The 23058-nt window shown below is 37.2% G+C and overlaps 1 protein-coding gene across 2 annotated transcripts in view; it reads left to right on the plus strand.

Moving 5' to 3' along the window:
* The window catches only part of ZNF280D (zinc finger protein 280D), a 115541-nt gene extending 101180 nt beyond the window's left edge, over positions 1–14361 (plus strand). For both annotated transcript variants that reach the window (XM_081093317.1, XM_081093318.1), the window contains 2 exons: positions 8323–8378; positions 12455–14361. In XM_081093317.1, coding sequence (XP_080949443.1) covers positions 8323–8378; positions 12455–13076 — 678 coding nt within the window. In that variant the 3' untranslated portion in view covers positions 13077–14361. The remainder of the gene's footprint in view (positions 1–8322; positions 8379–12454) is intronic.
* The last annotated feature ends 8697 nt before the right edge of the window (positions 14362–23058 follow it).

Here is a 23058-nt window from a genome sequence, read left to right on the forward strand (position 1 = left end):
TTTGTTTTGACAAGGACATATATTTCATTTGCCTGTTCAATTCAACTAGTGAATAATGAAAATAAATTTATGATTTTAAAATTCTGAAATCCATAAAACCTCAAACATTTGGTACATTGGAAAATTGATCTTTCCAGATGATATAACTTTAGCAGGAATTTAGACTGTCAAAGATTTAACTAATTTTTTTGCCGGAAGCCGGTCCATTCTTGCTGCTTGACACAGTCGCTGCAGGAAAGAAACATCTGCACGGCATATGTTTCAAGGGACCTGGCGTATATAGCATACTATTCTTAATATGTTTGCTCCCCTTAGCGCTGTGTGTTTTAACCAAGGTCACCTCTCCGAGAAAGGTTGTTTCCCCAGGTAGGGATTTTTCCCTGAAGTCAGGGAGGGGATGAAACTCCTTAACTAAGTGCCAGGCGGGTAGTTAATCACTCTAACTACAAACAATCATGCTTAAGCTACATAATCTTTACTCCCTGGAATGGAGATAAGAAACGCCCTAACCTTTGTAATAGAAATTGACAGGATTAAAATCAACTGGTATAAATACAGATGTAACAAGACAATAAACAGCAGAACCTCTCTGGAGATCCAGACCAGAACTTGGCTGGAGATCCTGGCTAGAGATCCTGGCTAGGCTGCTGATCAACTGAACGCTGTCTCCGTGTCATTCCTTCTTCGCCGACTCCGTCTCCACACCTTTGGGGACCCCTGGACCCGCTGGGGCTGGACCCCGGCATTTTTTAAGTGAAAATATTCTGGATATATGGTAACTGTTTTAGCTATTTTAAACAGGCACTGGACATATAACACTCAGGGTTATCATATAAAATGTTATTTACTGGGCAGTCTAATAAATGAGAAATTTCTAATTTCTAAAGTTAGAAATAATTTTGCTCAAGTGCTTGCTTTCTTGATGTTAATTTTTAAAAACATTACATAATATTATTGGTATGTGTTTTTTCTGAGTATAATGAAGTGAGACAGGTTTAGGATTTATCTTTTGCATAGCATTATGTCTTATACAGAGTAGGTAAGACCAAGGCAGAAGTAGCAGCCTTCTTCCAAGCGGCTTTTATACCACAGAAAGTTTTCTTTTCTATGAAAGGTTTTTAACTACAAATAAATTTCTTTAATAGATGTAGGATATTTGGTTATCTGTTTATTCTTGAGTAGTTTTGGTAGTTTGTGGTTTTTAAGGAATTGGAACATTTAATTTGAGATGTTGAATTTATGTGAATAGAGTTGTTTGTAGTATTACCTTATTCTTTTAAATGTCTGTGGGTTCTGTAGTGATTAATCCTCTCTTTCATTCCTGATATTGGTAGTTTCTGTGTTTTTTCCCCCTGTTGTTTTCATGTACTATATATAACTTTTAAAGACAAAATACAATGTTATTGTTTTTGCTTTAGTCAGTTATTTTGTAGAGCAATTTAAACTTTAAAAAATAATATTGCGTTTACCTTCATGTCCATTATTTTCAGTAATCCTCATATCTTTATGGAGCTCTTCTTTTCTGTCTAGTATCGTATTCCTTTGACCTAAAGAACTTCCTTTGCTATATATTTCATTACATACCTACTGATAGGTAATTATTGTTATTCTGTTTCCACTTTTTTAAAAGATTTTTTTGTGAGTATAGAGGGTTGATAGTTTTCACCTAGCAGTTTAAAGAAGGTATTGTATTGTCTCTTGGCTTGCATATGTTCTGATGAGATGTCTTACTGTAATTTTTATCTTTTGTTTCTATGTATGTATGTAATATGTCATTTTTCTTTGGCCCTTAAGATTTTATCTTTATCTTTAGTCTTCATTATTTTGAACATGATTTGGCTACGTTTGGTTTGTTCATTTATTTATATGTTTATCTATTTTTGTATTTATTTTTTGCATTTATTCTGACTGGTGTTCTCTAAGCTGTTTTGTATCTTCAATTTCTGGGGTTCCAGTTTCACATGTGTTATACATTTGATGTTAGTCCCGGTTCTTAAATGCCTGTTCTGGTTTCTACACTCCATCCCCCAATACAGATATTTCTATGACATATGTCTGCTATTATGCTGCCTATGAAGTCTTCTAAGATTTTTATGGTTTCCCATCTTATGTTTAAGTCCATTTTGAGTTTATTCTTGTGTATGGTGTAAGTTGGTGTTCTACTTTCATTCTTTTGCATGTATCTGTTCAATTTTCCCCAACACCATTTATTGAAGAGACTATCTTGACTCCATTGTATGCTCTTCCTTTGTCAAACATTAATTGAGCATAATGGCTTGGGTTGATTTCTGGGTTCTCTGATCTGTTACATGGTCTATATATCTGTTCTTGTGCCAGTACCAGGCAGTTTTGAGAACAGTAGCTTTGTAATGTAGCTTGATATCTGGTATTGTGATCCCTCCAACTTTGTTCTTCTTTCTCAAGATTGCTGTGGCTATTTGGGGTCTTTTTTTTATTCCAGATGAATTGTTGGAGAGTTTGTTCTGGGTCTGTGAAATGTGTCGTTGGTATTTTAATGGAGAGTACATTGAATCTATAGATTGCTTTGGGTAGTATGGACATTTTAATGATGTTGATTCTACCAGTCCATGAACACAGTATATTCTTCCATTTGTTTATGTTTCCCTCTGTCTCCTTTTTCAATATCCTGTAGTTTTCCAAGTACAGGTCTTTTATCTCTTTAGTTAAGTTTATTCCTAGGCATCTTAATTTTTTTGGTGTAATGTGAATGGGATTGTTTTTTTTAATTTCTATTTCTGTGAGTTCATTATTGCTGTATAAAAAAAAAGCCATAGCTTTCTGGGTGTTAATTTTGTATTCTGCTACATTGCTGAATTCATTTATTAGGTCTATAATAATAAAAGTGTAATATGCTAAATAGACCGGACATCCTTCCAGACAACCTTCTGGACAAAGCCAGGGCTGCAAGGGAAGCCCATATCCTGGGTGCCTGCCAGCGGCGGGAGAAAAGCCCGGGTCCTGGGTGCAGTCTTTGAGGTTTTCTATGTACAGTATCATGTCATCTGCAAATAAGGGTAGTTTTACTTCTTCTTTTCCAATTTGGATGCCTTTTCTTTCTTCTTCTTGTCTGATCACTATGGCTAGCACTTCCAGTACTATATCAAACAGAAGTGGTGAAAGTGGGCATCCTTTCTTGTTCCTGTTCTTAGGGGAAATGGTTTTAGTTTTTGCCCATTGAGTATGATGTTGGCTGTGGGTTTGTCATATATGACTTTTATTGTGTTGAGGTATGATTCTTCTATTCCCACCTTGCTGAGAGAATTTATCAAGAAAGGGCTTTGGATTTTGTCAAATGCTTTTTCTGCATCGATTGATATGATTATGTGATTTTTGTCTTTCAGTTTGTTTATGTGATTTATCACATTTATTGATTTGTGGGTTTTATACCATCCTTGCATCTCCAGAATAAATCCCACTTGGTTATAGTATATGATCTTTTTAATGTAATGTTGGGTCTGATTTGTTAGAATTTTGTTGAGGATTTTGGCATCTATGTTCATCAAGGATATTGACCTGTAATTCTCTTTCTTTGTAGTGTCCTTATTTGGTTTTGAGATTAGGGTAATGCCTGCTTCATAGAAAGAGTTTGGAAGTGTTCCTTCCTCTTGAATTGTTTGGAATAATCTGAAGAGGATAGATTTTAGTTCTTTGAATGTTGGTAAAACTCCCCTTAAGTTAACATAAATACCATACATTTTCTGAAAAATAACTGTTTCCCAAAATAAACTTAAAAGAATGACATTGTTTTCCACTTTTGCATAACTCTTTAATGTCTAGTTTAGAAGAAAACTGAATTCTTATGTTTCTGCATTCAGCCTGTTGTGATATGTTGTTTTGGTTGAAATTTACAAAGACTATCCAGCCTTATCCAGTACTTTAAAAATCTTTTAAAATAATTCTGATTATTCTCCTTTAATATTACATAAAAATAGACAAGTGGGCTCTAGCCGGTTTGGCTCAGTGGATAGAGCGTCAGCCTGTGGACTGAAAGGTCCCAGGTTCAAATCTGATCAAGGGCACGTGCCTGGGTTGCAGACTTGATCCCCAGTAGGGGGCATGCAGGAGGCAGCCCACCAGTGATTTTCTCTCATCATTGAGGTTTCTCTCTCTCCCTCTCCCTTTCTCTCTGAAAGCAATAAAAATATATATATTTTAAAATAGACAAATAGAAGTTTTCTTAAATATGTATTGCAATATGGAATTGACTCCATTTAACTAAATTTTTTGTACTTTGTTACATTAAAATCTGTTATTCTGTCTTACACTTTGATTGAATATTTTATCCATGGATGATTTTATGTCAGGCATTGCTCATTTGTATAATATTGGTTCACTGAGTTACTTAAATCTTCCAAATGTTGACATGTTTTATTATATAATATCAATTATTACGTTCATTAAGATTATCATAAATCTTAGCAGTGGTGGATACAAATTTTCCTAAAATTTAATTTTTACTTGAATTTTATTATTGACAACAAATAATGTCAGCTGTTTTCTTTAGTATGACAGGCTCACTTTGTCAATTTTCAAGAAAATGTCTACTAAACAGCCAAGGTTAAGTGTCCATACTTTAAAAAAAAAAAAAAAAAAAAGTCCATACTTTGCCATTCATTCTTTAAAATAAAAACTATGTTAAATGGAAAAAATGTGGCTAGGTTTTGCTCACAGCTTAGTCACAGACTGAAGTATTTTCAATATGCAGTACTTTATGCATACATTCTATTTTATCACACAATATTAAAAAGACATAAACTAAAGGATTGAAATACAATAAAATTATATGACATATAATAAAATTTACTGCTGGTGTGTGCTGGTAAAGAATACAGTGATTACCAGTATAATTTTGATTTAGTGCCATTCCTTTGACTTGTGTTAAGCTACCAGCATTTTTACCCACCACTGCTTTTGTTTGAACCTCTTGTGCCTTGGGTGTTTTGGAGGCCCTAGGTGTCTGTGAGCCACACTCAAGAACTGCTTCCATGGATTTGTGTATATAAAGGTCACCTCCTGGATTGCTGTACAATCTGCACAGTCTGCGTGGGAATTATTTAAACTTTAACATATAAAATCGGGTGCTCTGCTTGCTGATTCTTTGGTGGAGAGTATAGTTTCAAAACCATTCTGGGAAATCTTTTCTTTGGAGCTGGCAATTTTCTCCAAAGAGGAAATCTTCTAGGTTCCAGCTGGGAATGGTAGGATGAAGAGTGCTTCCTCTGGCTCCTGGGACTATGGATTCCTTTACTCAGTTTATGGATTTTTATTAATTTTTTTGTTTTATCTCTGTTTCTCATGCCTGCCCTTTGTTGTTCCTGGTATTTGTTCACAAGTTTACATTGACTCCAGCTCAGAGTTAACCTTTAGCCACTGTGTAAGGATAGGTATGTGTTGTGCGAGTTATAGAAAAAGCATTTAGATTTCTCAGCAGTCTTTGTGCTTCATTTTTACCTTTTCTGTACTGAATATTGTACTAAATTCCTCCACATACCAGATTTTTTGGGTTGCCTGGACAAATGGATTCTCTTCCTACACTTCCCACTCAGATGTTTTGTTGTAACTTCCTCCACACTGGGAAGTCAGTTTCCAGTCCTCCAGCCACTTTCCTTTTAAAAATGTGTTGAAATCTCTTTGACAATAAGTCTGCCTTGGTGTTTTCTTGGTCTTTATGAGTGAAGATGATTTATTTCTTTGCCCTCATTGTAGCAGGATTTTGGGAAAGTGAGGAAATAAATGTATGTGATTAATATACCATTATCACAGACTTGTTTTAGTCACTATACTGGTTAAGAACTAGATCTGGATTTTAATCCATACCGCTTATTGTGGTATTGCTTTAGTTCTCTACTTAACCTGTGAACCCTTATTTTTCATTTGTAAAAATAGAATTTATGATATCTAATATGAGAATTAAATGAGATAGTGAATATAAAGTCATTAACATACTACATGCATTATATGTGCTTATTAATTGGTAATTGTCATAAACTGTTTTGCTGGCCTCTGGCAAACTGAGGTTTTACTGTATTCCTTCCTCCCCGTAAGAGATTTGAATAAGCAAAATATTTAATATTATTTAGTTTGACAGTGGAAGGGTTACTGTGACTCATATGAAATGATAATTTCACAAATGTTTATATTTAAGTAACTATACTTAATATCTACACTAATAAAAGAGAAAAATGGTAATTGGCGTACGGCGATACCATTTTCATTGGCTAATCAGGGCTATATGCAAATTAACTGCCAACTAAGATTGGCAGTTAACTGCCAACAAGATGGCGGCTAATTTGCATATGTAGGCACAATGCAGGGAGGCGAAAGGGAAAGCAGGAAGAAGCCCCCTGCCACTGACAGTGATCGGAAACCCAGGGGGGAGCTAAGAGGTGGGGGGCAGGGCAAAGGCGGCCCTGGGCTGCCTTTGCCCTGCCCCCCAGCCATGATCGGAGAATCAGGCGCCTTTGCCGCCCTGGCCAGTGATAGCAGGAAGTAGGGGTGGAGCCAGCGATAGGAGCTGGGCACGGTCGAAGCTGGCAGTCCCAGGAGCTAGGGGTCCCTTGCCTGGGCCTAAAGCGAAGCGCACGATCGCGGCGCCCCCCGCTGCCACTGCGGGTCCCCGCTGCCCAGGCCGGACACCTAGGCCAGAGGCGTTAGGCCTGGGCAGGGGCGGAGCCTGCAACCGCGGGGAGCTGGGGGTCCCCTGCCCAGGCCTGACACCTCTGCCGGAGGCCTCAGGCCTGGTCAAGGGGCCGATCCGGTGATTGGTGATCGGAGGGTGATGAGGGTCAACTCCTCTGGCTGAGGCATCAGGCCTGGGTGGGGGACGGAGCCGGGGATTGGGGGGATATGATGGTCCCCTTGCCCAGGCCTGAAGCCTGGGTCAGAGGCGTCAGGCTTGGGCGGGGGGTGGAGCAAGCGATCAGGGGGAGATGGGAGTCCCCTGCCCAGGCATGATTCCTGGGCCAGAGGCCTCAGGCCTGGGCGGGGGCCAGAGCCAGTGATCGGGGGGAGATGGGGAACCCCTGTCCAAGCCTGACACCTCTGGCGGAGGCGTCAGGCCTGGGCAAGGGGCCGATCCTGCGATTGGAGGGTGATGAGGGTCAACGCCTGAGGGTTCCCAGTATGTGAGAGGGGGCAGGCTGGGCTGAGGGACACTCCCCCACACACACACCCAGTGCACGAATTTCGTGCACCGGGCCCCTAGTGTTTGTATAAAAATACTGTGAATACAGCTTGTTCAAATATAAGTTGTCTAAAACTATAACTAGTTTTCTACTCAAGTAAAATGACTTGGGAGTGTGGGGCACTGACCCACACACACAGTTGAAAATTCGTGTATAACTTTAGATTTACCCCAAATTTAGCTGTAGTATGGTTCCATAGGTATCTGCAGGGGGCGGTTCCAGGACCTCACTCCCATCCCAAAGGATACCAAAGTCCGTGGATGTTCAAGTCCCTTATATTAAACAGTGTAAAATATTGCATACAATTGGCCTTGCACATCCATGGATTGCCAACTGCAGATTGAAAGTACTGTTTTTAATATGAGGTCAGTTGAATCCACGAAAACGAAACCCAGGGATTCAGGGTGTCAACTATATATTTATTGAAGAAAAATCTGCGTTTAAGTGGACCTGCACAGTTTACCCCGTGTTGTTCAAGGAACTGTGATTGTAATTATGGCCCATATTTGAAACAGAATCTAAGGCAGTGGTTGTCAACCTTTCTAATGCCGTGACCCTTTAATACAGTTCCTCATGTGGTGGTGACCCCCCCAACCATAAAATTATTTTCGTTGCTACTTCATAACTGTAATTTTGCTACTATTATGAATCGTAATGTAAATATCTGATATGCAGGATGTATTTTCATTGTTACAAATTGAACATAATTAAAGCATAGTAATTAATCACAAAAACAATATGTAATTATGTGTTTTCCGATGGTCTTAGCCGACCCTGTGAAAGGGTCGTTCGACCCCCAAAGGGGTCGCGACCCACAGGTTGAGAACCGTTGATCTAAGGAAACCAGGTATTCTTATAAGTGGATAACTGTTTCATGACCTTAATTCAGAAACTTGTGGTACAGAGAATTTCTTATAGGTTTCTTTAAAAACAATTTTAAAAAATTATACTTTTGATAATGAGAATTATTCTAGTTTGTATTTTTAATTAAAAAATTGTTTTTCTAGTTCCTTGGTATATAAGATTGCACACTTAAATTTCTTTTATCTAGAGAGCTTAGTATAATAAAAGCAGTTTAAGTTTATCCATAATGATAAATTATTATTTGTCATTTCAGGAAATTGCAAGACCTAATAAGGCTGAAGGAGAAACAGAAACATCAAATTCTGAAAGGTAAATAAATATAAGGAAAAACTGAATCTCAAATCCAAGTATGAGTATAAAATGACATTTGAGTTGTATTAGTGTAGTTAAATAAAGGAGTATTTAAATACTTGTATATGTTGTTGTTTTTAATAATGACTTAATTAAAATAAAATTTTGAAATCTTAATACAGCAAAATTATATTACAGATCCCTAATTTTGAAATACTTTTATACATGTAGAGTATAAAGTTGTTAAAATTTTTTAAAGTACTTACTAATAAGTAAAATTTAACAGATTTTTATTGACCCTATTAAACAAAAACAGTTACAATTAGCTACAAGTTACAACATGGGGACAATTATCACAAATAGGTAATTTTGAAATCTTTTTTTAAAAAGTATTTTCAAAAAGCTTTAAAGCTACTTATTTATGTGGTGGCATCTCAGCTTAAAGTTTCAAAATTTAGAAATTGGTTTTTAAAAATTTAATGCTCAGGTAGAACACTAAAGAACACAAGACACCCTCTAGTTCCCTTTCCCATCAGATCTGAACACCGATCTTGGTGGTCGTAGAGGAGGAAAAGTAATAGTGAAGCTGGCCTCACAGTCCTTACAGTCTGTGGGCTAGTTTCAAACAAGGTATTAAAAAAAAAAAAAAAGAACACAAGACATTCACAACCTTTTAGTAAAAGAATTCCAACTTTCTAATTAGAACTCTTTCCAGATAAAGATAATCTTATTTTACCTTTTGAATTAAATAATTTCTCCATTTTTATCTTTCTACTGTATATTTTACAGTAGGTTGCTTGTTAATCTCATGAGATTAATTAATCTATTGCTCTTAAAAAACAAATTATGGAGTAAGGTTTTATGAAAGGTCTTAACTTAGACTTAACTTAGCATTTTTCATAGAATCCTGGAAGGAAGGGAGAAGAGTTTAAAGGGAAAAAGCAGACTAGTCACTTCTGAATTACTTAACATTTTTTATAAATTGTAGTTAGTCCAATAAGAGCTGAACAAAAATGACAACTATACGACTCTAAATGAGGAAAATAAAATTTTTTTCAGATGATGTAATTGACATATAAGAAACAAAAAAGTGAGCTAATATTCTTTTCTATATACCAATAACGTCTTTTCTATATACCAGTTATAAAATATAATGGACAAAAGAGTTAATTCACAATATTAACAAAAATGAGAAATGTGTGCCGAAACCGGTTTGGCTCAGTGGATAGAGCATCGGCCTGCGGACTGAAAGGTCCCAGGTTCGATTCCGGTCAAGGGCATGTACCTGGGTTGCGGGCACATCCCCAGTGGGGGATGTGCAGGAGGCGGCTGATCGATGTTTCTCTCTCATCGATGTTTCTGACTCTCTGTCTCCCTTCCTCTCTGTAAAAAATCAATAAAATATATTTTAAAAAAAATGAGAAATGTGTAAGATCTAAATAAAAAACAAAAATTTACTGAGATAGGAAATAATATATTAATAACTTGCATGATAGGCTATTTGCAAATTAATTAAGTTATGGGTTTAGTGAATATTTAGTTAGAAATTCCAATGACATTTGGTTTGGAAACTGACAAAGTTTAAGGTTCCGATTTTTCTATTTATTAATACCATGCTTTATTTAATTACTAGAGGCCCGGTGCACAAAAATTTGTGCACTGGGGTGGGGTCCTCAGCCCGGCCTGTGCCCTCTCGCAGTCTGGGACCCCTTGGGGGATGACCACCTGCTGGCTTAGGCCCACTCCCCAGGGGAATGGGCCTAAGCTGGCAATCAGACATCCCGCTGGCAGCCCAGCAGCCCTCGGGGGATGTCCACTTGCCAGCGGGGAGCAGACCTAAGCTGCAGTCGGACATCCTTAGCGCTGCTGAGGAGGCAGGAGAGGCTCCCACCACCACCGCTGTATTGGCAGCCATCAGCCTGGCTTGTGGCTGAGCAGAGTTCCCCCATGTGGGAGCGCACTGACCACCAGAGGGCATCTCCTGCATTGAGCGTCTGCCCCCTGGTGGTCAGTGTGTGTCATAGTGACCTGTCATTCCCAGTCTTTCTGCTGTTAGGGTCAATTTGCATATTACCCTGTTACTATATAGGATAGAGGCCTGGTGCACAGGTGGGGGCCGGCTGGTTTGCCCTGAAGGATGTCCTGGATCAAGGTGGGGGTCCCGCCTGGGTGCCTGGCCAGCCTAGATGAGGGGCTGATGGCTGTTTGCAGCTGGTCACACCCCCTTCAGGGTAGGGGCCCCCACTGGGGTGCCTGGCCAGCCTGGATGAGGGGCTGATGGCTGTTTGCAGCTGGCCACACCCCCTTTAGGGTGGGGGTCCCCACTGGGGTACCTGGCCAATCTGGATGAGGGGCTGAGGGCCATTTTCAGGCTGGCCGGCAACTGAAGCTCCCAGCCTCTCTTTTTTTTCTTTTTTTCTTTTTCTGGGATTTATTTACCTTCTATAATTGAAACTTTGTTGCCGTCACTGGCATTCCCAGCTCTGAGGCTACAGCTGGCTGAAAGCAGGTATCTGGGGTTTGTTTCGCTTCTATAATTGAAACTTTGTTGCTTTTGGAGCTGTTGCTTTCGGAGCTTAGAGCAGACCGCAGCAGGCGGGGAACCTTGGCTTCCTCCATCACTGGAGCAAGCAAACCTCCTGCTTGCTTCAGCTGCGTGGCTGCTGGCTACCATCTTGGTTGGTAGTTAATTTGCATATCTTGCTCATTAGCCAATGGGAAGTGTAGTTGAGGTACGGTTAATTACCCTTTTTGTCTTTTATTAGATAGGATTGCCCTGTTGTTAGATATTAAGGTTGTTTCTGTATTCACTATTGCAACATTATTTTAATGGACATCCGTGTACAAATATCCTTTACATTTTTAAATGATTAAATTTAGGAAGAAGAGCTGTATAATGAAAGCAGTTTGCTCTATTAAATAACAAAGCACATTGTAAAATGTATAATTGTTAAGATTATGTAGTATTGGCTCAAGAATAGTGTAAAGACAGATCAGAGCAAAATGCATTGCAGAGAAATGGCCTTATAAATATTATTTAGTAAATAATATTTGATACCATTGGTTTGATATTTGTCATTTCATTAGGGAAAAGTCTAAATTCTGGGTAGATTTATGTAAGAAATAAGACTTGTGTTATCATAAATTAATTCTCACTAAAATAAACATTGTTACATCTAGATAAGGGGCTAGAGATACTCTTAGAAGTCTTTTGTTTCTAATGTTTTATTATTTACTAGAATCTAGTGGTCGGCAAACTCATTAGTCAACAGAGCCAAATATCAACAGTACAACAATTGAAATTTCTTTTGAGAGCCAAATTTTTTAAACTTAAACTATATAGGTAGGTACATTGTTATTAACTTAATTAGGGTACTCCTAAGGCTTAGGAAGAGCCACACTCAAGGGGCCAAAGAGCCACATGCGGCTCGCAAGCCACAGTTTGCCGACCACGGTACTAGATAGTTTCTATTAACACATCAAGGTAAAAGTAAAGACATAGGCACACACTCAAACATTACATATACAAACATGCACACACATCTATGAATATATGCATGCATATTTACATATATTTTTTTCAGGCATATTTTTGTGTTTTCTTTAATTAGATTGTTAAAAATTAGGAAAATATTTGTGAATGCTTATTAGATTTTGCATAGGGAAAGGCACTATAACCATAAGAGGACATATAAATCATAAAAGAAAATAGCTATTTTTACATATATATTTCTTTCTTATTTAAAGTACTCTTAGAAATTAATAAGAAAGCTTAAATTTTAACTAAAAACAGGCAAGGATGATAACAAATGAAAATGATAACCAGGACTAAACCCAGTTGATAGACTCTACAGGTCTATTTTTAATATGTGATTCTGGAGTTTTTCATTCTTGCCTCAGAAAATGGCCATCTCCTAAATTGTAACGTGGCAAGTACCGTGAACCTGTTTTGTTTTGTTTTTTTCCTCCTTTTTGGTGGGCAAGTGGGCCTTGGCTTTGGAAAAAAAAAAATTTAGAGCATGTCTTTATTATGATAATGTTAAAAAAACATTGTATTATGAAGCAATAGGTAATAAATGGCCTTATTTTTTCAGTAAACATGATAAAGCTTCTTCAGAGGAAAAAAGTGGATGTGATGCAAATGCATATGAAGGCTCATCAGCAACAAAAAGTGAAGAAAGCACAATAATTTCAGATAAGGAAAACAATACCTGTCTTGAAGACAAAGAAACTGGCTCAAAGACTATCTTCAGTTATGTTTCAAATATTGGTAAAGATAAAGTGGAAAAGGAAAACCAAATAGAGACCATTGATCAGGAAACGGAGTTGAAGATGTGCCAAAGTTCAGAAAACATAACGTCATGTGATCAGATTAAAGATCAAAGCTCCAGTGAAGCTAGGTTTTCTTCGAAGAATATTAAGGATTTGCAGTTAGCATCTGGTGATGTGAGCATTGATCAGTTTTTGAGAAAAAGAGATGAACCTGAATCTGTTAGTTCTGATGTCAGTGAGCAAGGCAGTATTCATCTGGAACCTTTGACTCCATCGGAGGTACTTGAGTTTGAAGCCACAGAAATTCTTCAGAAAGGTAGTGGTGATTCTTCAGCCAAGTCTGATGAAGTAGTGTCTGATCAAAAAGATGATGTTCCTGAAGAAAATAGCCCTAGCACAACAGAGACAACAGTAGACCTGGCAGATGAAAAAGAAAGAAGTTGAAATTAGTTGTCATTCTCAGTTTTAGTGTATCAGTGGTAAGAGCATTCAGATCAGTGCCACCAGGTGAGCTCAGTGGTGCTGTTGTAGAGTTCAGAAATAGAAAAATGTGAGGAGGTCATTTATACACTTTATCTGTATGTTCAACCTAGGTCATTACAGAAATCAGTTGAATAATAGCATGATTAGTATGAATTTCCAAGAGGTTTTAAAACATAAATAGAAAAGCTTCATTTAACAGTTCTCAAGGAAATGGAACTTGGTTGCCAGTATGAATTGATTATTAGAATATTATTTATGTTTATAAAGCAGTGAAACTTCCATCAATCCTAAGCTAAAAATCCTTATTACCTTTATATTCTTCTCAATTAACTTAAAAGAAGAAATTTGGAAACCATATATCTTTTGGGAATTTTTAGATAATGGCTAATTGGCATTGTTAATAAAGCTTTATTTGGAGTATGATGCTGGTAAATGTGTAGAGTGTGAAATTAATGAATCTATTGAGAATTTTGATACACATAAACTTAATTTTGGATGTAATGTAACATTCCAGACTGTCAGAAGCATGTAAACAGAATATTTGAATCTGTGTACCTCCATACATGTGTTAGTCTGCCAGGCTATAAGCTTACCTTAAACTTTCAGTGAAAGTGAAATTATTAAAACATAAATTTATATTTGTGTTTTTTGTCAGTGTGAGCTGTGTAGAAATCCCTTGATGTACTAGTTGTATAAAGTAGAAACCCACTGTTAAAACTCCTGTAGTTATTATGTTTTTAACATTGTTTTAATGATCTTTAGAAATAGACCCATAAAAATGGTCTGGAAACCAAACCAAAGTATGGAATAATGTAGATAGTGTAAAGCCGTCAACTGAAAACATGTCCTGGCATGAATCCAGCCATGTTTAAGTGACGTTTTCTTTAATTGTAAAATAGAAACTTCAAATGGGACCTAAAGCAGTGATGTAAAAAATTGTTTTGGGGATATTTAGTCTAATTTATCCATAAGATGGCTGCTAAGTTGATTTCTCAGTTGTTTTTAATCATCTAGAAATAATAGATTTAGAAATGAGTAAATGAACAACCGTAGTTTGCTTTGAAGTACTAATAAACTTTTATTTAAAATGCTACATTTTTACTTCTTAAAATGTGCTTTGAATCCTTAAATTTTGTTTCACTGAATGTTAAATGTTTTAAATGTCTGTTAAAATCCTGATGTATATAGTAGTTTTTGAGTAAATATTTGCAATAAAAATATGTACCTGAATAATTTTATTTTTCAGAAAACTGCTTGAGTCAGTTTACCTTTGGTGCCTTTACAAACTATATTTGTTTAAGGAATTTTCATGTTAAAGTTAGTGGTACGATTTCATTCTGTATTCTTTACTTGGTGTATGATATATCATAAATTAGTACTTAAAGTATAGGGGGAAAATACTGCTAATATTTACAGAGAATGGATTTGTTTGCTAAATCCTTTCACTTCAAGAGATATATAATTTAATATTATAGTTTTCTATCTGCTCAGTACATTAAAGAGGCTAAATGGGCAAAATATATTATCAACATATTTTCTTGACTATTTGGTGTGTAGGAGTGTAAATATTTTCACTTTTTCTGCACCCAAGAAAAAATAGGGAGAAAAGGACCCATTAACTGTCACCCTTAACCTTGTTTAAACATAAATCTATATAGTGGAAAAGATTTGGGGAGCAATTTAAATCGTAGAAGAGCAGGGAGTAGAGAAAAGTCTATATAAGGACCACTTTCTGAATGTCATTCAGTTAGTTAGTTGCCAAGCCTATGCTAGAAAATCCTTGCGCCCTGTACCAAATAAGTCCAAATGACGCTATAATCCTTTTTGAGCTTTGGGGTTGTTCTTCTGCCTCTGTAAGAATAGTGGTATTCAAAGTAGCTGATCAGTAAACCGTTTGATTTTTAGAGAGAGAGGGAGTGAGAAGGAAAGAGACACATTGATGTGAGATTGAAGCATTGACTGGCTGCCTCCTGCACGCCCCCTGAGCTCAGGCATGTGTTGGGAATCAAATGGGCAACCTTTCCGTGCATTGGACGATGCCCAAGCAACCAGCCAGAAATTAAACATTTTTTTTAAAGGATTTTGGTAAGATATGAGTTACCTTGTTTTTGTTGTAAGTAAAAAATGAGGAAATCAACTATGTGGGCAATTATTTGCCTAAGATTACAAAGCCAAGATTGAACTCAGTTTGATCTGATTCTAAAGTTATTATTTTCTACCTTACTTATAGTTCTTAGCATTTATACTGAATGCTGCGTATTAAAATAAATACCTTTTTTTTGTAAATAACATGCCCATTGATGATACAATTATAGTTTGTTTTATTATTTATACAGTTATATGTATACTAGTGGCCCAGTGCACAAAATTTGTGCACATTAAAAGGGAATTAATTAGGAAATATTTTAATATTGCTATTTGCCCTTTCTATATAAGTGTCAGAGATGAAAGAAAATGAGTAAAATGTATATGAAAACCTCCCTCCTGTCAGAGTCTGGGGTGCACCGCGGGAACCAGAGTCAAGTCCCCTCCCACCCATGCCTCGAAATCACGTGAGACCCAGACCCAGCTGGCCCCACCGCCATCAAGCCCTGCAGGGCGGGGGGGACCAGCCTCAGGTCCCCTGTCATGCCCTGCCGGGCAGGGGGCACAGCCTCACATCCCCTGTCAAGCCCTGCTGGGCAGGAGGCACGGCCTCAGGTCCCCCATCAAGCCCCACCGGGCAGAGGGCATGGCCTCACATCCCCCGTCAAACCCCACTGGGCAGGGGGGTGTGGCCTCAGGTCCCCAGGCCCGGCCTCAGGCCCCCTGGCCCCAGCACAAGGGCGAGGGCATGATGACCATTTGCATATTAGCTCTTTATTACAGTGGGGCCTTGACTTACAAGTTTAATTCGTTCTGTGACGAGCTCGTAACTCAAATTACTCGTATGTCAAATCAGTTGTGAACAAGTGAGACACGTGATGCTGGGCTGATGTCGTGGTGTTCACTGTGACGTTCGCTGCGCCAACTAGCGGTGGGGCATCTGAAGCTGGCTCGTAACCTGAATTTTAGCTCTCAACTCAAAGCAAAAAATTGGCTGAGAAACGGCTCATATCTCGAAAAACTCGTTAGTCGGGACACTCGTAAGTCAAGGCCCCACTGTATATAGGATGGCATGGAGGACTTCTTAACCTAAAGAAAAGGACCTCCCAATCTTTTTTTTTAGCAGGAATTGAGGAATTTTATCTCAAGAGGGGGGATTAAATAATCATTTTATTAATAGGAAAGACAGAATGCAATTTAAAGATATACTTTACAGCCCAGGCCAGTGTGGCCTAGAGAAATATGTATCTTCTTACCCCATTACCCTTTTCACCCACTTCTCAAATCAGGCAACCACCAATCTGTTCTGTATATCTAAGAGCTCAGGAACTTTGGTTTTTTTTCCTTTTAGATTCCACATATGAGATCATACGGTATTTATCTTTCTCTGTCTGCCTTATTTCACTTAGCATAATGCCCTCGCGGTCTATTCATATTGTTGCAAATGACAAGATTCACTTTTTAATGGGTGAGTAATATTCCAGTGTGTTGTGTATGTGTGTGTATCACATTTTCTTTAGGTGTTCATCCATCAGTGGACACTAAGATTTTCCCATACTTTGATTATTGTAAATATGCTGTAATGAACATAGGTGCATATATCTTTTCAAGTTTTAGTGTTTTCAAATAAATATCCAGAATTGGAATTGTTGGATCATATGGTAGTTCTTTTTTTTTTTTTAATCCTCACCAAGGATATGGCGTTTTTCTGTTTGCTTGTTTTTGGGGTTTTTTAGAGAGAGGAAGGGGAGAGAGAGACATTGATTGGTTGCCTCCCGTATGAGCCCCTACATGGGATCAAACCCACAACCTTTTTTGGTATATGGGACTACAACCACCTGAGACACCTGGTGAGGGCTGGTAGATCTGTTTTTAATTTCTTGAGGGACCTCCATACTGTTTTCCATAGTAGCTGCACTAATTTACATTCCCACCAATAGAGCACAAGAGTTCCCTTTTCTCCACATTTTTACCAATATCTGTTAGTTTTTATAATAGTCATTCTAACAGGTGTGAGGTAATACTGTGGTTTTAATTTGCATTTCCATGATGATTGGTGATGTTGAATATTTTTTCATGTACCTATTGACCATTTGCATATCTTCTTTGGAAAAATCTTTCTTTTCAGATCTTCCCCATTTTTTCAATTGAATTTATTGGGGTGACATTGGTTCACAAAATCATACAGGTTTCAAGTATACAACTCAACAAAACATCATCTGCACACTGCATCTTGCGTCCATTGCCCCAAGCAAAGCCTTTTTTGTCCCCATCCCGCCTCCCCACCCCCTGTCTTTGCCCACCTGGACCTATCCTTTCCCTTTGGCTATCACCACACTATTGTCTGTGTCTATGTGATACACACACACATACATATATACACACACAAATACATATATCTCAATACTTTCACCTTCTTTCATCCAGTCTCCCAATCTTCCTCCCTTCTGACAGCCATAAGTCTGTTTCATGTATCCACACTTCTGTTTCTATTTTGTTCACTAGTCTATTTAGTTCATTAGATTCCACATATAAGTGAGATCATGTGGTATTTGTCTTTCTCTGGCTTTTTTCTCTTAGCATAATACTCTCCAGGTTTATCCATGCTATTGCAAAAGGTAAGATTTCTTTCTTTTTTATGGCTGAGTAGTATTCCATTGTGTAAATGTACCACAGCTTTTTTATCCATTCATCCACTTGGACTGTTCAAATCTTGGCTATTATAAATAACGCTGCAATGAACCTAGGGGTGCGTATATTCTTTCAAATTAGTGTTTTGGTTTCTTCAGATATATTCCCAGAAATGGGATTGCTGGGTCAAAAGGCAGTTCCATTTTTTATTTTTGAGGTAATGCCATAATGTTTTCCACAGTGGCTGCACCAGTGTGCATTGCTACCAACAGTGAACTAGGGTTCCCTTTTCTCCACATCCTTGCCAGCACTTGTTTATTGATTTATTGGTGATAGCTTAATTGGAATGTTTGGGAGTTATTTTGATTGTCTTTTACTATTGACTTAGATAAGTTCTTTATATATTTCAGTATTACTTCCTTATCAGATAGATGGTTTGCAAATACCTTCTCCCATTCAGTAGGCTACCTTTTCATTTTGGTGATGGTTTCCTTTGCCGTACAGAGACTCTTTAGTTTAATGTAGTACCACTTGTTAATATTTGTTCTTGTTGCCTCTGCTTTTGGTTTCAAATAGAAAAAAAATAATCACCAAAGTCAGTGTCAAGGAGCTTACGACCTATGTGTTCTGGGAGTTTTATAGCTTCAGGTCTTATATTCAAGTCTTTAGTCCATGTTGAGTTAATTTTTGTGTATGATGTAAGATAATGTCCAGTTTCATTATTTTGCATGTGGCTGTCTAATTTTTTCCAACACCATTTATTGAAGAGACTATCTTTTCCTATTGTATATTCTTGGCTCCTTTGTCATAAACTAATTAACCATGTGTGTATAGGTTTATTTTTTAGCTCTATTCTGTTCCATTGATCTACATGTCAGCCTTTATGCTGATGCCATACAGTTGTGTGTGTGTAGGTTTTTTTTTTTCATTTGAAATATATATATTTCTCTTTTTTTAATTAAATATTTTATTGAGTTTATTGGGGTTACATTGGTTAATAAAATTATATAGGTTTAAGGTGTACCAGTTCTATAATACATCATCTATATGTTGTGTTGTGTGTTTACCACCCCAAGTCATGTCTCTTTCCATCACCATTTATCCCTCATTTACCCTCTCCTGCCTCCTCCCCCCAACATTTCCCTCTGGTAATCACCATACTATTTTCTGACTATGAAGCTTCTTTTTTTTTTTTTTTTCTTAATCCTTTTACCTTTTCATCCAGGCCCCCGGTCCCATTCCCTCTGACAGCTAGGACTTTATTTCTATTTTTTTGTTTGTTTATTTTTTTCATTAGATTCCACATATAAGTGAAATCATATGGTATTTGTCTTTCTCTGACTGGCTTATTTCACTTAGCATAATACTCTCCAGGTTTATCCATGCTATTGCAAAAGGTGAAATTTCTTTCTTTATTATGGCTGAGTAGTATTCCATTGTGTAAATGTATCACAGCTTTTTTATCCACTCATCTACTGATGGGCACTTGGGCTGCTTCCAAATCTTGGCTATTCTGAAAAAGTCTGCAATGACCATAGGGGTAACATATATTTTTTCAAATTAGTATTTCAGGTTTCTTCAGATAAATTCCCAGAAGTGGAATCGCTGGCACAAGAGATAAACTACAAATGGATTAAAGCAGTGGTTCTCAACCTTCCTAATGCCACGACCCTTTAATATAGTTCCTCGTGTTGTGGTGATCCCCAATTTCATTGTTACAAATTGAACATAATTAAAGCATAGTGATTAATCACAAAAACAATATGTAATTATATACGTGTTTTCCGATGGTCCTAGGCGACCCCTGTGAAAGGGTCGTTTGACCCCCAAAGGGGTCTCGACCCACAGGTGGAGAACCACTGGATTAAAGACTTAAATGTTAGACTTGAAACCATAAAAATCCTAAAAGAAAACATAGGCAGTAAGATCTAGGACATTTCTTGTAGCAATATTTTTTCTAATATATCTCTGACAAGGGAAACAAAGAAACAAATGGGACTACATCAAACTAAAAAGTTGTTGCACAGCAAAGGAAGCCATCATCAAAATGGAAAGATAACCCACTAAATAGGAGAACATATTCACCAATGATCCATCTGATAAGGGTTTAATACCCAATATTTATAAAAAACTTAAAAATGTAATACCAAAAAACAATTCAATTTAAAAAATGGGCAAAGGATCTGAATAGACACTTCTCCAAAGAGGGACATACAGATGACCAATAGACATATGAAAAGATGCTCAACATCACTAATCAGAAAAATGCAAATAATACCACAATGAGATATCACCTCACCTGTCAGAATGGCTATCATCAATAAATCAACACGTGTTGGCAAAGATATGGAGAAAAGGGAACCCTCATGCACTGTCGGTAGGAATGCAGTTTGGTGCAGCCACTGGAAAGCAGTATGGAGTTACTTCAAACAATTCAAAATAAAACTGCTTAATGGCATACTGTTTTTATTACCAGAGCTTGTAATACAGTTTGAAATCGGAGTTTGATATCTCCAGCTTTTGTTTCTCAAGATTGCTTTGGCAATCAGAGTTGGGTTTTTTTGGCCATTCGGGCACACCAACCTCTTTTTTAAAATGGCTTCTCCTAAATATTACAGTAAAACATGCTGTTTGTGGAGAATTTGGGAACTATGTAGTTCTAAACTTTTGAAATATTTTATTTTACCCACTGACTTAAAAACATTTTTAATTGCTCTGATTACATCAAGGACTAACAAACTGTGACTCACAGTTGGCCACCATTTTCTAAACAAAATTTTATTGGAAAAGAGGCATGTCATTTGTTTCTATATGGTCTGTTGTAGCCTTTGCACTACAACAGCACATTGTGCATGACGGACACCATGTTGCCCACAGCCTAAAGAGTTACAGTCTGGCACTATAAGGAAAAGTTTGCCAACACCGGTCCTTTATTTTTATATGGGCCTAACATAATTTTATAACTGCTCTTTTATTTTCAGTGTCCCAGACACTACAGTGAAACTCTTAGTTCATAGATTTTGGTTCACATGATACTTATAAGTAGAAAGCCTCTTGTCCCAACATGAACTTCTAAGAATTGTTTGTTTCTCTAGATTTTTTTTTTACTCTTCAAACAAAATCAATTTTTTAAAAAACAATGTGATTTTTATTTCTGTTTTTCACCAAATATTTCTAGTATGAGACCATGTGATTATTCCAGGCTGCTGAGTTGTGTGTGAGAGCAACTTCTGGTTGGAGAATTTAATTGGTGACCTGAGACTTCAGAAGCCCCTTTCCCAAGTGTCATGGCGACTTACCACATTAGAGGTTGGGATGCTCCATCAGTTCCCTAGTGAGTGTGATCAGGACTTCCCTGCTCATTCACATGGACATGTAAATAAGGATTTTTGAGGGAGAAATAAGCATTTTTATTTTAATCTACTGCAGTTAGGAAGTTTTTGTTTCTACAACATAATATGATCTATCCTGGCTGATACAGGAACTAATCCTGAAAGTAGAATGTTTCCATTTTAAAAAAAAACAACCCACAGAAAAACACTAAATTAAATGGTATTGCACTGGCTTTGGAGACAGATGACGGGGCTGCCTAATATAATCCACATTCTGCTGTGGATAAAGATTTGGTAAACTTGCCTCCAATATTCAGAAGACAATACGCTTAATAAAGTTGTATCTCTAGGAAGTTTGGATGACAAAATGGTGGTAGTATGTTTTGTTTACATATTAGCTGCATTTGACAAGGTATTTTAGAAAGAAGTGAACTCAGATGAGAAATTGCAGGATTGAAAATGGGAACAAAAGTCCAGAAATTCAGATTCTTGCAGGGTTGGAAGAGGCAACAACTTCTTATCCCCAACTAGTAAAAAGAGAAAGATTTTAAGTAACTAAGCTTAACTAAACAAAGAATACAGTCATTACATTAATTGTGTAAACTTATAATTAAGTTAGGTTAAACTTCTGATAGTGTTTCTATGTGGAAATACCTTAACAGAATCTCTTGGGAAATTTATGTATTTTTCCAAATCTCAAGTCAAATCAGTCAAAAAAACTGGTGAAACAGGAAAAAATATTATATAACTCTCTTGTGAGAATTAAAGCATAGTAATCAATTTAGAGCCATTATCTGTTTGACGGAATCCACTGAAGTCAACCCCAGAGTAAAGGAGGGAATGCTAACATAAGGAATCCAAGAGTAAAGGCAGCATTTCCAGGAAATGGACCAGGAGCACGTACAAGAGAAGTGGTCACCATCTAATCACTCAGTCTTCCTTGAGGCTATTGCCATGTTATACTAGTAAGTGTATGTTCATGTACCTGTCTGCAGCTAACCGTCATTCTTTTAAAGTAAAATAAGTGTTAGAAGGTTTATATGCATATTGTACTCTATACAAATTCTATCAGTGGTGTTCCCAAAAGAATTACACATATGGAAACAAAATAATTCCTTAAATTGGCAATTTTGACTTGTGACTCTGCATGGTGCTGTTATCCTCTATAGGAGATGCAAATGTAACATTACAGTAGTCTCCTCCACCTCTTATCTACGGTTTATGTTATCTGCGGTCAGCAGCAATCCAAAATATTAAAGGGAAATTCTGGAAATAAACAATTTATAAGTTTTAACAAATTGTGTGCTATTCTGAATAGTGTGATGAAATCTTGTGCCATGCTGCTCTGTCCCATCCAGGGCATGAATCATCCCTTTCTCCAGAGTATCCACATTAGTATATCTGCCCATTAGTCCCTTAGTATTTGTTATTAGATTGACGCTTGCAATATCCCAGTGCTTGTGTTCAAGTAACCCTTATTTTACTTAATGGCTCCAAAGTGCAAGAATAGTGATGTCGGCAATTTGGGTATGCCAAAGAAAAAGCATAAAGCGTTTCCTTTAACTGAAAAGGTATATATGCATAGGAAAAAACATAATAGTACTGTAATACATACAGTTTGGAACTACCTGAGGTTTCAGGCATCTACTGAAGGTCTTGGAATGTATCCTCCTCAGATAAGGGGCGGGGGCGGGGGGGGGGGGTGCGGGGAGGACTAGTATATTCAAATACTATCAAATAAATTCGTTGGCATTTCCCAGTGTATGATTATTTGCCAAAGGTTACTGTTCCTTGCAAATATTTTAACAAGAAGTAAATGTAGAACATTCTGAAATGAAATCAGAAACTAATCTAAACTTTAAATTAACAAAAGCAATAGCATTTTCAACTAGGAA

This window comes from Myotis nattereri, assembly GCF_964212035.1.
Source record: "Myotis nattereri genome assembly, chromosome: 1".
Classification (NCBI taxonomy): domain Eukaryota; kingdom Metazoa; phylum Chordata; class Mammalia; order Chiroptera; family Vespertilionidae; genus Myotis; species Myotis nattereri.